This window comes from Sinocyclocheilus rhinocerous, unplaced genomic scaffold (genome assembly GCF_001515625.1).
Source record: "Sinocyclocheilus rhinocerous isolate Xijiao unplaced genomic scaffold, SAMN03320098_v1.1 scaffold1055, whole genome shotgun sequence".
NCBI lineage: Eukaryota > Metazoa > Chordata > Actinopteri > Cypriniformes > Cyprinidae > Sinocyclocheilus > Sinocyclocheilus rhinocerous.
The window spans coordinates 558462-572993 of NW_015658727.1; the positions used below are offsets into that span (position 1 = coordinate 558462).

Here is a 14532-nt window from a genome sequence, read left to right on the forward strand (position 1 = left end):
GGGGGGGGGGGGACAATTCAGTCTGCATTAGGAAAAACATTCACTTCTTGTTCATGTGTCATATTGTATGTACTACCCCTCATATCCAGCAGAGGCGATGGTGTGTTTCCACAGGTAAAGCACTGAAAATAGAGCTGTAACCATTCCTCACTTCTTTTCCAACCCCACCCCCACCTCCTCCCCTCTTCCTCTCTTCCTCCAGCTTTCATCTCTGTATCTGCAGTGGAAGCTGCGTGTTGTATGTATATATTTGAGCCATTTACATACCATAATTAGGTTCATAATTAAATAATATGTTAAAATAATGTGACGAGGCACAATGCAAAGCATGATTTGCTTAATTATAGCTTCTTATGCAAATAATGCCCTTGGTGGCAGTCACAGAGTGTATGAACGTATAAATTTAGCATTTTGTTTTATGATATTTTCAGAGTAAAAATCTAATAATTTCTTAACAAAATTATATTATATTCCTTGACATGCACATTCAACTGCACATAGCTCTCTCTCTCTCTCTCTCTCCCTCTGCTATTGATACTGCATTGTCAGAGTTTAGAAAATCACTTGCGTCAGAGCTTCTTTCTGGCTATATAAGCTGCACTGACTGCAGTAGGAGCAGCAGATCAGTGTTTGAAGGCTGATCGAGCTGACTGTGGTACTGAGGCACAGAGCAGCTTGTCCTTTGGAGCCATGAGTGCCGTCGGGTTTGACCCCTACTACTCGTCCTCTTACAAGCGCTGGTATGTGGAGAGCAGCCCCCGGGTTTCTCAGCGTGGTCGTTCTCGCACCACGTTCTCTGCCCATCCCCCCTCTCTCTCCTCAAGCCGCCTCCACTATGCCTCCCCCGGTCGGACCTCCGCCGGTCTGCTGCTGAGCAGCCCTGGCCGCTCTGTGGACATGGACATCAGCCACGCCGCCCAGGTAAGCTCAGAAGTCCGGGCAGTGCGAACTCAGGAGAGGGCCCAGCTGCAAGAGCTCAACGACCGCTTTGCAGGTTACATTGAGCGCGTCCATGAACTAGAGCAGCAGAACCGTGCCCTGGAGGCTGAGCTGCTCCTGCTGAGGCAGAAGCATGTGGAGCCTTCCCGCCTGAGGGGCCTGTACGAACAGGAGGTCCGCGCTCTGAGAGCCGCCGTCGAGGAGGCCCGCATGGAGAGGCAGGCTGCGCTGAGCCACCGGGAGAGTATGGAAAATGTCTTGCGGAGCCTGCAGGCCAGCTACGAGGAAGAGGTGGTTGCCCGCGAGGACACCGAAGGCAGGCTTCTGGAGGCCCGCAAGGAGGCCGACGACGGCACTCTGGCTCAGGTGGAGCTGGAGAAAAAGGTTGATATATTGCTAAATGAGTTAGTGTTCCTGAAGAAGGTCCACGAGGGTGAAATCTCAGAGCTGCAGGCCCAGATTCAATATGGGGCCCAGATCGCCATTGAGGCGGAGACCGCCAAGCCCGATCTGTCCAGTGCCCTACGCGACATCAGAGCCCAGTATGAGAAGCTGGCAGCCAAGAACATCCAGTCAGCTGAAGAATGGTTCCGTGGGAAGATGGGCCACCTGACAGAGAGCGTGGCGCACCACACTGACGCAGTGAGGAACTCCAAGGATGAAGTGGGAGAGTATCGCCGCCAACTTCAGGCATGTGTCCTTGAGACTGATGCCTGCAAGGGCCTGAATGAGTCTCTGGAGAAGCAGCTCAGGGAGGTGGAGGACAAGCAGAGTACAGAGATTGCTGCCATGCAGGTTAGTGTTAGTAACCACAATTTTGGGTAATTTGAGTTCTCAAATCATTATTTTGACATCCATCCTTCCCCACAGGATGCAATCAGTGACCTTGAGGATGAACTTCGAGCCACTAAGAATGAAATGGCGAGATACCTTAAAGAGTACCAGGATCTTCTCAATGTCAAAATGGCCCTTGATATTGAGATAGCTGCTTACAGGTAGAACCACTAATATAAGGTCAGATTTTTGGATTCATGTCAATGCTTCCAATTCATCACATGATCTTTTCTGTTTTTTGAAGGAAGTTGCTTGAGGGGGAGGAGTCTCGCTTCAATGTGGGTGTGGGAGGTTTGGTTGGTGCCTACTCTGTTGGTCCCGTCTACTCCCGACCCATGTTCTCACTGTCAACCCTGAGCTCTGGTGCCCCCTACCTGTTTGGATCTCGCCTGGTTAGTGCATCCCTCCCAGCCCATGAGGCCATCACATCCAGTCAAGCTCAAGAAGCTGCTGCCAGTCCTACCATGGAAGAAGAAGAAGAAGAGGAGGAGGAGAAAGAGGAAGTAAAGGAAGAGGAAGCGGAAGAGAAGGAGGAAGAAGAAGAAACAAAGGAGGAAGAGGAAGGTAAGATTCAGATGCTGTTTTCGTAATTAAGAATAAGAATATTATACGATTCCAAATACTGACAAGAAGTGCATTACTAAATTACTGTTTTGCATGACTAAATTACTGTTTTAAACAGGTGCTGAACAGGAAGAGGAAGCTGGAGCAGAGGAAGAGGAAGCTGCAGCAGAGGAAGAAGAAAAAGGAGACAAGGAAGAGGAGACTGAAGAAAAAGATGATGTTAAAGGGGAAGAAGATGAAGGAGATGAAAAAGAGGGAGATGGTAAAGAGGGTGAGCAGAAAGAGGGAGAGGAGGAAGAGGGAGAGAAAGGTGAGGAGGAGGAAGTGGCTGCAGAGGAGGATACTGAGGCAGAGAAAAGTGAGGAGAAAGCTGACACAAGTGCTGATAAGGCCAAAGAGGATACAGAGACCGACAAGGAAGACACTAAAACAGAAAAAGACAAGGTAGAGAAGGAAAAAGTTGAGCCTAAGGCTGAAAAAGCCAAAGAGGGAGTCAAACCTGAACCAGCCAAAGAGAAAGCCAAGGAGAAAAGTGAACCTGCACCTGAACCAGAGTCAAAGGATAAAGGGAAGGAAGAGCCAGAGAAACCCAAAGCTAAAGAAAAGGCAGAGCCAGAAAAGCCAAAGGGTAAAGATGAAGGTGAGAAAGGCAAGAGTCAGAAAAAGGAAAGTGTAAAGCAGGAAAAGGGAAAGGAGGAGACTGAGAAACCCAAGGGGAAGAAGTAATGAGTCTGATCTTTAACAGCACAAATACCAATAGCCTGACCTGCTTCTCTAGTTCTCCTTCAGTCTGTAACTATCAACATGCCTTGATCAATGGTGCTGAGAGCAAACTGCAATACAATGTTTGAAACCACAGTCAACGTTATCAGCGTTTAAATCATAATGATTGTCTGATGTTGCTGTTGATGATCTACATATCTGAGTGAATGTATGCTTGTGAAGTAGATTATATTTTTGAATGAAGCATCGGTCTTGCAATTGTAAAAAGTGAATCTTTGCTGCCAGTACAATTAAAAAATGCTTCTTGATGATCAAAAAGATTTGCTTTGATTTTTAAAAAAATATTATTTGTGGGTGTAATCATTTTTAATAGTTTCCTTACTCAGAAGTTCTTTAATGTCTGCTTAATTTAATGGATGTCTTTAGATATTTAAAGCAAATTTGAAACTTAAATATGAAAGGTATGAATCTGCAACACTTTTAAGTGTTATACAAAAAAGGTTGTGAATGTAATAAAAAAAAATGATGCAGAATTCCTAATGTGGGAAAACTTCATAAATAAAAAAATGCCAGTGAGACATTTATTAAAAGCTTTACGGATCATGTGACCTTTACTTAAACTGTTGCTGTATACACCTTTTAAAATGTTTAAAGGTACCTCTGAAAAAGTAAAACTTTATTTATGTAGAACCATTTAAAACAGTGCTTTATATGTGCACATACAAATGTACATACATCAGGAGTTAAAATTGACAGTATAAGAATAAAATATGAGTACACAGAAAACAAAGTGTCAGATGGAACCCTGGGTCATGTTGCTGAAGACACTAAGTTCAATGTAAAATAGACAGTCATTACTGTCTGATAAATTTAGGATATTTCCTTTGAAAAGACTTTTCAGAATTTTACTTATTAGCAGTACATTAGATATAGTACAAGATAATACAAACTACACCCAAATTACTAGTGCATCTGTGTACATTTCCGTATTGCTGTGCCCCACAACTTGTGCTGCACAAATAGTTCACAGAACTTGAGGTGCATTTTTTGATGAGTCCTTTGTAGCAGTATCAGGGAACGATGCCCTGGACTGAATATATAAATAATTACATTTACATTTAGTCATTTAGCAGACGCTTTTATCCAAAGCGACTTACATATTAGGACAATAGAAGCAATCAAAACCAACAAAAATAATTCTCAAAATGTTTTTGACTATAGACAGGAAAGACAAAAACACTGTCGTTTTATCACTTTAGTTTTTAAATTATGTATCATATTTAATGGAATGATGGTCAATTAACAATACTGATGCCTTGAACAGTCCATTATGAAAGTTGGGTAGTATTTGTATTTGTTGTATATCTCTGATGGTGCAGTCTCAGCCTGCAATGCAGCAACATTTTCTCAATAAATTCTCACATACAGCTGGTAGTATGGGCAATTACTGTCATGTAATTGCATTCGGCAGATGTCTCACAGATGGTTCAACAAAACATTCAATAAAAATAAAATACATATACTGTAGATGTAAATCATTTTAGGCAGATCTTTAAGTTGCTGATCTTGTAAAGAACAAAAATGTGATGAATCTCAATACCAAGATTTTTTAAATATTTATTTAAAGTTGAACAAACAACATGCAGTATATTACTGTTCAGTATATGAAAAGTCAGCATTAATGTCACATTTTAGTCACCTGACCTGTCCAACAGTTAATGGAAGTGTCTAAAGGAAGTGAGGTGGCTGTTTTTACTTCTCCTAGGTGGACTGATATCACTGAAAAATTTATTTTACAAAAATTTATTCAAGAAATTAAAATTTAGCCATATACACGTCACTTTCATCCATTGTTTTACATGATTTTTTAAAAGATTTATCATTTTTTGAAAGATATTTAGAACTTGATTACGGTATTTTTTAGCACATACTTAAAGACATTTTTTCCATAGGAAATCACTCAGAACTTAAACTAAATTGCTGTACTTTAATATTTTTCATCACTAACCAAGTATGCAAATGTGTAAACCACACTCACAAATAATGTACATAAAAATTCATGCATACCAATAAACACCAAACACCTGAGGAAAAAGACATGACAAAGTAAATAGTGTATTTTAATATGGTGTTTATTGAGCAAATGCTGCTGAGAAATTCATTCAGATGAACAAAGACATGGGACTGCAAACGGTAGCACCTCTTTAACGGTAAGTAGTTGAATTCAAGTCAATTCTATGCATACAAGAATGTATATGCGCACTGACAGGTTTATTTTCAAATGCACTCATCAAGTAAACATAACTGACAACGGTAAAAAGCATGTTTAAGGCTAAGAGTTTCTTAGTTGCTTTATGTAATGTATATGTATATGACCATGGGCTATTTTCACCATCGTCTTCATTCTTTTTTACATTTTTGGCTCAGTTGGTGTCCTCGTGATAATATTTATAAGGCTACTTTTGTCAGAACACATGTCTCTACACCCCTCATTGCTCAAAATCAAAGTAAATGTCATTCCCCACCGCTCTGCGAGTATTTTATATTACTGTCATACATAGGGTGGTTATTTTTCTATCTCAAAAAACGAGGAGCGCACTCCCCCCTGAGCTGGCATGCAGATGCCACATTCAAGTGACCACCCCCCTCCCCCAGGTATTGCAGTTTGAACGAAAGTGAAAGCGAGTCCCCGGCGTCCCGGACCGCATATGCAGCAGAACCCATTTAAAGCTGTCACTCAACATGCATTTTTTTAGATTCTAGCCGCATCTTATGGCTTCTCTCTATGCTTGTTTTTGTTTCAGTGTGGTTAATGTAATACATCTGTTGAGCTTTATGCTTTCTTTGTTATGTTAGTGTTGTGTTGATTGCTTGATATGCTTCCTCCCCGGTTCCTCTTCAGTTGGTTAGAGCTGGACGCTAGGGTCTAATCTGCTTCAGTGGCCTTCACTGCCTGCTTCTCCACGGTTTTGGAGACCACCTTCTCCTGGACGGTTTCCTCCACCGCATCTCCTTTCTCGGTGACGGTAACAGTTTTTGTGACTTGCTTGACTCCACCTTCCCCAGTGGTGGTGGTCTCCACTGTCTTGGTGATCACCACTCTCTGGCTTGTTTCATCTTTGGTTGGGCTCTCATCCACTCCGTTGGAGATCACCTCCTTCTTATCGGACTCTTTCTTCTCGTCTTTCTTGCCCGTGTCTCCGTTCACGGTTGCCTCTTTCTTTTTATCTTCAGGCTCTTTTTCTGGTTCACTCTTTTTAGTAGCTTTCTCATCTGCTGGCTTTGGGGAATCTTCTTTAGTTTCTGCTTTCGGTGGCTCTGACTTTGGGGCCTCTTTCTTGGGTGGTTCTGCCTTAGGACTCTCAGTCTTGGGAGACTCACTTTTGGGGGCTTCCTTTTTTGGAGCCTCTGTCTTAGGTGATTCCTTCTTCGGGCTTTCACTCTTTGGAGATTCTGATTTAGGTGTCTCTGTCTTGGTTTCCGTCACAGTTGCTGTTTCTTTCTCAGATTTGGGCTCCTCCTTCTCCTCTTTTCCCTTCTTGTCTTCCTTTGCCGCTTCTGCTTCTACTTTCTTAGGCTGCTCTTTTGCTTCTGGTTCTTTTTCACCGGTTGATCCTTTGTCGCTACCTGCATCTGCCTCATCACCCTCTTGCTCTCCTTCTTCTTCTCCTCCACTGGTCTGCTTCTCCTCTGCTTTCTCACTCTCAGGAGAGGCCTTTGCTTTGGGAGATTTAGTTTCCTCTGCTTCCTCCTCTGCATCGTCCTCTTTCTTTTCCTCCTCACCCTCCTCTTCCTCCTCTCCTTTCTCTTCCTCTTCATCACCCTTTTCAGCTTCTTCTTCTTCTTCACCTCCCTCTTTCTCTCCCTCCTCTTCAACCTCAGCAGGGGCTCCAGAGGCTACTTTGGCTTGGGTAGAGGCGACCACCTCCTCCTCTCCTTCTCCTTCCTCCTCACCTTCACCTTCCTCTCCTTTCTCTCCTTCATCCTCACCACCTTCTTCATCCTTACCCTCAGCCTCTCCCTCTTCCTCTCCTTCTTCTTTTCCCTTGGCAGCTGACAACTCTTCTGCCATCTCAGCCAAAGCCTCATCCATCTCAGACTTCTCATCCTCCACCCTGGTCTCCTCGATGATCTCCTCTACAAACTTGTGCTGCACTTTAAGCTTTGGAGGCTCTCTTTTGACCTTGGGGCCTTTGGTGACGGCCTGGCGATATGGGAAAGTGCTAAAGTGGCTCTCTTCTCCTTCAAGAAGCGTTCTACATAAAGAGAAAAGGCACAGAAGAAGTAGATACAAATTGCGATTTAGGCTGTTATCATAATTATATGTAAAGATTACATGTAGACATTCTCTGAAATATGTATGGCTATATAATAAGATAATTAAGTGTTAAGGAAATGCTGCTTTTTTGCATAAAATAATATATATTCTCATTCTCATATTTGCATTAACAAATATTTTTATAATAATATATTAAATGTTAATTGTTAATAAATATGAAATATAATATTAGCAATGTAATAATAACAATACATATGATAAATAATAATATTATTAACTAAAAATAAAAGGTATTTACACCATATACTCATATGCAAAATATATCCCAATTTTACCTGTATGCAGCAATCTCTATATCTAGTGCCATTTTGACATTCAGGAGGTCCTGGTATTCACGAAGATGCCGTGCCATCTCCCATTTCGTGCTCTTGAGTTCATTCTCCAGCTGGTGGATGGTTTCCTAGTGCATCAGACACAATATTGTGACAGTTTAGTCAAATAAATCTGTTGCTGAAGACAGGAAAAACTGTTGTATGCTCGAGATAATCTCAAGATCATTTGTGTGTATGTGTGTGTGTGTGTGTGTGTGTGTGTGTGTGTATATATATATATATATTCCTGGCATGATACAAGGAACTTCTTGTGTCTATGATGCTAATGCTCTCACAGTACCAATTACATTACAATTCAGAGTATCACTGTATGGCTTCAAGGGCAACCATTAGGTGCATTCAGTCTGTGTCTGAGGTGATTCTAGGACACAATGAGTGAACCCTGCCTCTGCTCTGACTCAGCAAAGAGCGGGGAGAGACTGCATTGTGGGTGTCTGCCTCGCCTTAACCCTTTCTAACACCATTCCACTGCACCTATGATGTAATGAAGCATCATATGCAAATCCGCTTGTGAATGACCAGTCTGTCTCTCTGCTTTCCATAGTTAGCTCAGAAGAAATAGCATCACACAGCCATGCAGACTTAATTGTGGTTTGATTTAATTCCTGATGATAGCTGCATCACATTTTAAAAGCCAAACTGATTTATGATGCATCACCAGTGCAGCAGCAAGGCTGCAACCATTGTTCACCACAATATTCAGAGTATTAATCTACCAATATGAGTTTTCAACTGCAATTGAGGAACATTATTTTGATTTTCAACAAAAAATATACAAAAGCATACACTATTAAATATAGTAACTGTTTGATACTATTGTTTTTCAACTTTCACTGCACTTTAAAGCACTTATAAAAATGCAAGTTTGGAAGATGGCACGTTTGTTTAAATGGCAAAAACAAATGGTATGCTTATGTTTAGAGCATGCGATTATGTACCTGAAGGCTGGCAAGGTCATTGTTGTGTCGGTCCTCTATGTCATTCAGCTGCCTCTCCAGAGACTCTTTGGTTCCTCGGACAGACTCCATCTCGATGGTTTTGGACTGTAACTGGCGGCGATAGTCTGCGATCTCGTCCCTTGCGGATTTGATGGCGCTTTTATTTTGGTCGGCGGCCTCCGTGAGTTTCGCGTAGCGGCACACGAACCAGTCTTCCACCTGCTGGAGGTTTTGCGTCGAGTGGCCCTCCAGCTGCGAGCGAATCTCGCGCAGCGCTTCGGTGATATCCGCCTTCTGGTAGTCCCTCTTCTCCACGGTGATCTGCGACGCCTGCACCTGCGCCAACAGATCGCTCATCTCCTCTTGGTGGTTGTTGCGGATAAAAGCGATCTCGTCCTGCAGGGACTGCACTTTCTTCTCCAACTCTGCTTTGACGAGTGCTGAGTCACCCATGTCCTTCTTCAGGGCACGGACGATCGCTTCCGTCTCTTCCCTGATGCGGGCTTCCTCGTCGAAGCGGTCCCTGAGGCGCTGGATGTCTTCTTCAATGTGGTCGGTGTCCAGCTGGATCTGCGCCTTCTCGTGATGGATCTGCTCCAGCATGGAGCGCAACTCCTGCAGCTCTTGGTCGTAAAGTTCGCCCACCTGAGACTGCGACACCTGCCTCTGCCGCAGTGCCTGGATCTCCGCGTCGATCTGCTTGTTCTGCTGCTCCAGAAAGTGCACCTTGTCGATGTAGCCGGCAAAGCGGTCGTTGAGTCCCTGGAGTTGTTCCTTTTCATTGGAGCGTTTGTAGTCTCCATTGAGGATGGAGGTCTGAGTGAAATCAAGGCTGTCGGTGGAGCTCAGAACTGTTGAGCCGTAAGCTCGCGCCACCGGGACGTTGAAGGTCCTCTTGTACGAAGAAGAACTCGGGCTTGCCCGCGACCAGGTCTGGGAGCGGAACCCGCTGGAGGGGCTCGGATAGCTCGTCCTGGTTTCCATCACCCTCCGGTAGGGGCTTCCTATAGTGTCTATCGGATAACTCATCAGGACGGACGGGGTGTGAACGTGCAGATGAACAGAAGTGTGAGGTAAAGAAGTGTATAGGTGTAGGGTGTGTGGCTCTCTCAGCGCTGGATAGCCGCTCGACCTGCATTTATATACTCGAGGCGCTGTTGCGAAAAAGCTCGATGTGGGAGGGTCCTGCTTGCTACATTTATTTTTTATCAGTGTTTCAGCTTCCTGGTCACACATAACGAGTACTTGGGTGACTGATCCAGTGTGCGATATATTCAGTGACGTATAAAATAACTTTCAAAAATGTTTTCTGTTTGTAATTGTTCTAAAAAAATGACGTTTAAAGAGTTTTTAGAAAGGACACCAAAAGTTTGGGGTGTTTAATCTTGGTCTATAATAAAATGATACATAACCAGTTGGCCTACTTATGTTTTATCAGCCATCAAATGTTTATAAACGAATGAATATGCACTTTTAAGACGCTCCCTGATCAACCTTTTCTGTTAATACACCATAAAGCTCAATTTTTCGAGCCATGGGTGGATATGAAACGTGTAAAAGTACAATTTCTTACAAAATATAGCAATGTTTGTTTGGATAGAATTGCAATATGGTTATAGGGCTACAGTTACAGTGTACGTGACATCATTGGTACTCAGAGTCCCTCAGACAGCGTCTGAGCACGCAGCCCAATCACTGACTGAGCGTCTACAGTCAGCACCAAGGACAGCGGCCCATATCAAACACATTGAAGGGTATTTGGCTGGACAGTACTGTAGTGTGCTAATCTTTCTATGCAATGACACTCTTTTCTTTTTAAAATTTGACATTGCAGAGTATATGAAATTGAATGATACTTAAAGTTAATTTGAGTTCTTACAAGAAATAACTGAACAGGGGTTTGTTTTTCAATGTGCCTTGCACTGTAAAAACATAGATGTCTGTAGAACTCATTTACTTGAAAGAAATGTCTTGACTGAATTTAAAATGTTAAGATGCCATGCTATTCCTGAAAGTTGTGAATTGCTAGAAATTAGTAAGTCAGTAAGTAATATGGTAAGTTAACTAAAAACCACAAAATCAAACAGGAAAAAAATACAATAATCCAATACATTATTTAAATTATTTATTTGATCTTAGTATCTTTTTTACATTGTTGTATTCATATTAAATATATTTCAAATGGACAATAACATGCAATTATAATGAAATAACATTATGTCTTAACACTGAGAATTATTCAAATAATTCAGCCATGATGTGTATTTTATTTACATTATATTACTTTTATTGTAGGATCTTTAAAGTTTGTAGGAATTCCAAGTACTTTATTTGCTGTAAATAGTGTAACTTTGGCTTTTTGTGCTGGTTGATGAATGATTTTTTTCTATAAACCAGAATCCTGCTTTTTCAGAATAGACAAAAAATACATGTCATGTTGGACTGGGACATGTCAGATAGTGCTGACTGCCTCCAAAAGAACACCTGCTATGCATAGAAAGCACTCTACTTCTTACCTTTATTTGCTTCACATGGCCAGGCTTTTAATATATATGATAAACTATAGGACATATGACACATCTGCTGATATGATCTCCCTCTTTCTAATGAAACCTGAGGAAAATGAGTTGGATGGCTTTAAATAGGCTCATAATATTCAAAAATACCAAGGATGCTTTTCAAAAACATTTTAAAGTTTTAATATTATTATTATCTATTTGAGCATACATGCTTCAGTTGAGATGGAAATTGATTGATCCAGAACTGCAGTTGCTGTAGATAATTCAACCATTTGGAACTATGCAGTGCTGAAAGTCGTTTTGACCTTATATAGACATCTAGCATTAGCAACCGCTAATTTCCTGTATTTCTCATCGCTCAGCACAGATTTGAATCGTATCACCAAAAATTCAAAATGATTCATCACAAAGTCCCAAACCAATCTTATTGAACCATGAGAGGACGATGAATTTGTCCCCCTGAGTGGACTAAAATGAGATATTTCCAATTAATTATAGGACTTATTCTATTTGCTTTGTCATTGGATTTGTGTCCAAGCATTAATATGAAGCCAGATTTAGCCTGTGTGCAATCATTCAGAGCAGCAGAAGAAGAGCTCCTGCACTCAGTGACCTTATTTCTCTACTGTCCAGCCCCGAGTGAAAAACATCCCTTCAAAATGTGCAAATCATCCCTGAGGAGCTGGGTGCCTTTCACTCAAGGTACTTTTGTGGCCATACAGAGCAGTGCAGTTTAAAATTCAATGCAGGCCACTAGTAATGCTGCAGAGCACGCCCTTACAGTACCAGCCTACTGTGATGCCTTATTAGAGATCCAGCTATAACGTGACGAGCAGTGAACTCCAAATCAGTATGACAGCGATGAGGCACGTACGCAGGGAGAGAAGCCTGTGATTTATTAATTAACAATGCTGGAAGGAGGTATGCGGTGCATTAGTGGAGTGAGATGAACAGAAATGTTAACGTAAGGCAGTGTTTCTCAACCCTGGTCCTGGGCGCCCCCCAGCACTGCACATTTTGTGTGTCTCCCTAATCAAACACACCTGATTCAACTCATTAGCTCATTAAAAGAAACTCCAGGACCTGAAATGGGTGTGTCAGATAAGGGAGACATACAAAATGTGCAGTGTTGGGGGGCGCTCAGGACGTAAGGGATCAAATGGGACCTTGTCATGTCCCATGTTTGGTGCAAAACCTAAAAAAAAAGGGTTGCAAAAGATTTGAATTGCAAGATAAGCTCTGGTGCAAATGCAGCGTAGCGGTGCATGAAATATAGTTGATGCTGATTTAAATCTCTTGAGGATGCTGTTGTTAAATCAGCCCTGGAGGGATTCTTTTGCTCGGTTCCTTCTCCTGACGAGACCGGATGGCTCCACAGTAATCTGTAGACAATGTGAGAATTGCTTTACGTCTGAAAGCATTTGGAAATACATTGATCTGGGTAATTCATGGCTCATTCAATGCCCCACCTAACATCAAATAAACATTTTCCATTCCTTGCCCTCTCAATGTGTTTTTCTGCCAGTCATGTTTTATTCATGAGAGTTGGAGAAAGGGTTAATGTGTGTGTTGGCACTGAAAGTGTGTGTAAGTTATAGAGAGACCCCTGCTGGTCTCTTTTTAGCTGTGATTTATTGCCTTATTCTCATCAGCCCCTTGAGGTGGTTAGCAGAACAAAGATGTTGGGAGTCAGCATATCGATGTGGAAGCAGCGAGCAGCATCATATGAGCAGAGAGCCTTAACGATCTATGTCATGGACAAAATCCACCCCTCATTAAGACACACCTTTAACATATGTATATACTCATGCAGTCGATGCACTTGAGAGTTGGTGAAAAAAAAAAGTGCTTCAACATCATGTCTCCATATTCTAAAACTGCAGTAGATGTTATAAGGATCATGAGTAAAATTCTGTAAATCCATGAGCCTGATAATAGCATATTATACACTAATACTGTTTTTTTTTTCTTTTGAAAGAAATTACTTTTATTCAGCATTAAAGGATGCACTGAATGGCTCAAAAGTGACAGCAAAGACATTTATAATGTTACAAATGCTGTTCTATTCAAATTTCTGTCCATACATATTAGAATGATTTCTAAAGGATCATGTGACACTGAAGACAGGATTAATGACTGCTGAAAATTCAGCTTTGCCACCACAGGAATAAATTACATTTTAAAATATTCAAATAGAAAGCATTTACTTTAAACTGTAATACTATTTCACAATATTACTGTTTTGACTGTATTTTTATTTTTTTTTTCAAATAAATGCAGCCTTGGTAAGCATAGGAGAATTTTACTGACCGCAAACAGTTGAATGGTAATGTAGGTCTGTGCAGTCTGTCTCATAGGCCAAGGTGTGTTTTTGTTGAGAATATAGGACTGATGCTAGAGATTTAAAGAAACCACCCATAGGGAAATTGTTGATGTATTGTTTTTTTTCTTTCTTTCTGTGGAACACAAAAAGATCATTTTAAAACATTTTTTTTCATTTAACAACAGTGGTGTTGTCAAGCTGCAAAAATGGACCAAAAAAAACCTGATAAAAGCACATTTTTGTAGGTTTTTAAATTTTAAATGACAAGGACCCCCAAATATGATCATACTTAAGGAAGGGCCCCCATCCTAAAATTTAAAAGGCACCTATATAGTTTTTTTGAATAAAGACCCAGTATTGTATAAAATATAATTAAGAAAATGTTTAATTTAACAACTTGTTTTTTTAAAACATTTTTCTCTAAACATTTCTACATACCCCCTAGCACTCCACTATGGCCCCTTGATAAATTATGCATTATATAAGTATTCTGAAGCCATATGATAGCTTTTTGTGATGCCACATATGTTTCTCTGCCCTGGTCCTGGTCTCCCTAATCAAACACACCTGATTTAACTCATCAGCTAAGTACCAGAGACTCTAGTACCTGAAATGAGTTCTATCAGATAAAGAAGACATCCAAATAATGACAAAAGAGTTATGTTTCAGAAGGCTTCAGAAGACTGAGAGTATATATAAAGCTGAATTCCACTTCAGAAGACCAAGTCCAGTACCAATTTCATAATACTTTTATAGTACTTTTTTCCCTTTGTTTAGTGCGGTCACTGTCAGTGTATGGGGAAAAAAACTGGCTTGGAGATCCTTCAAGATTCTCCTTTTGTGTTCCACAGAAAAAATAGCAGCATATAGGTTTGGAACAACATGAGGATGATTAAATGATGACAAAGTTTTCATTTATAGATGAACTATAAAAGCAGACAGAGATGGCAAGATTCTGACAGCCATTATTATCACTCCATCCTGGAACATCAGCTCATTTCTCTCTCTCTCTCTCTCTCTC

At 41.2% G+C, this 14532-nt stretch overlaps 2 protein-coding genes across 3 annotated transcripts; one reads left to right on the forward strand and one right to left on the reverse strand.

The window, feature by feature from the left end:
* The first annotated feature begins 12 nt into the window (after positions 1-12).
* LOC107722831 (neurofilament light polypeptide-like) lies at positions 13-3372 on the forward strand. The gene is made up of 4 exons (XM_016531321.1): positions 13-1734; positions 1810-1934; positions 2018-2337; positions 2456-3372. The coding sequence occupies exons 1-4, from the start codon at positions 691-693 to the stop codon at positions 3061-3063; spliced, it is 2097 nt and encodes a 698-aa protein (XP_016386807.1). The 5' UTR covers positions 13-690; the 3' UTR covers positions 3064-3372.
* Positions 3373-5466: 2094 nt separating this feature from the next.
* On the reverse strand, positions 5467-9857 carry LOC107722825 (neurofilament medium polypeptide-like). 2 transcript variants are annotated; one of them, XM_016531313.1, is made up of 4 exons: positions 8670-9856; positions 7675-7799; positions 6382-7316; positions 5467-6339 (listed from the first exon to the last, which is right to left on the reverse strand). In XM_016531313.1, the coding sequence occupies exons 1-4, from the start codon at positions 9696-9698 to the stop codon at positions 5987-5989; spliced, it is 2442 nt and encodes an 813-aa protein (XP_016386799.1). In that variant the 5' UTR covers positions 9699-9856; the 3' UTR covers positions 5467-5986. The 2 variants fall into 2 exon arrangements, with proteins under 2 accessions (XP_016386799.1, XP_016386798.1); XM_016531312.1 differs by having other exon boundaries at positions 5467-7316; positions 8670-9857.
* Positions 9858-14532: the final 4675 nt, after the last annotated feature.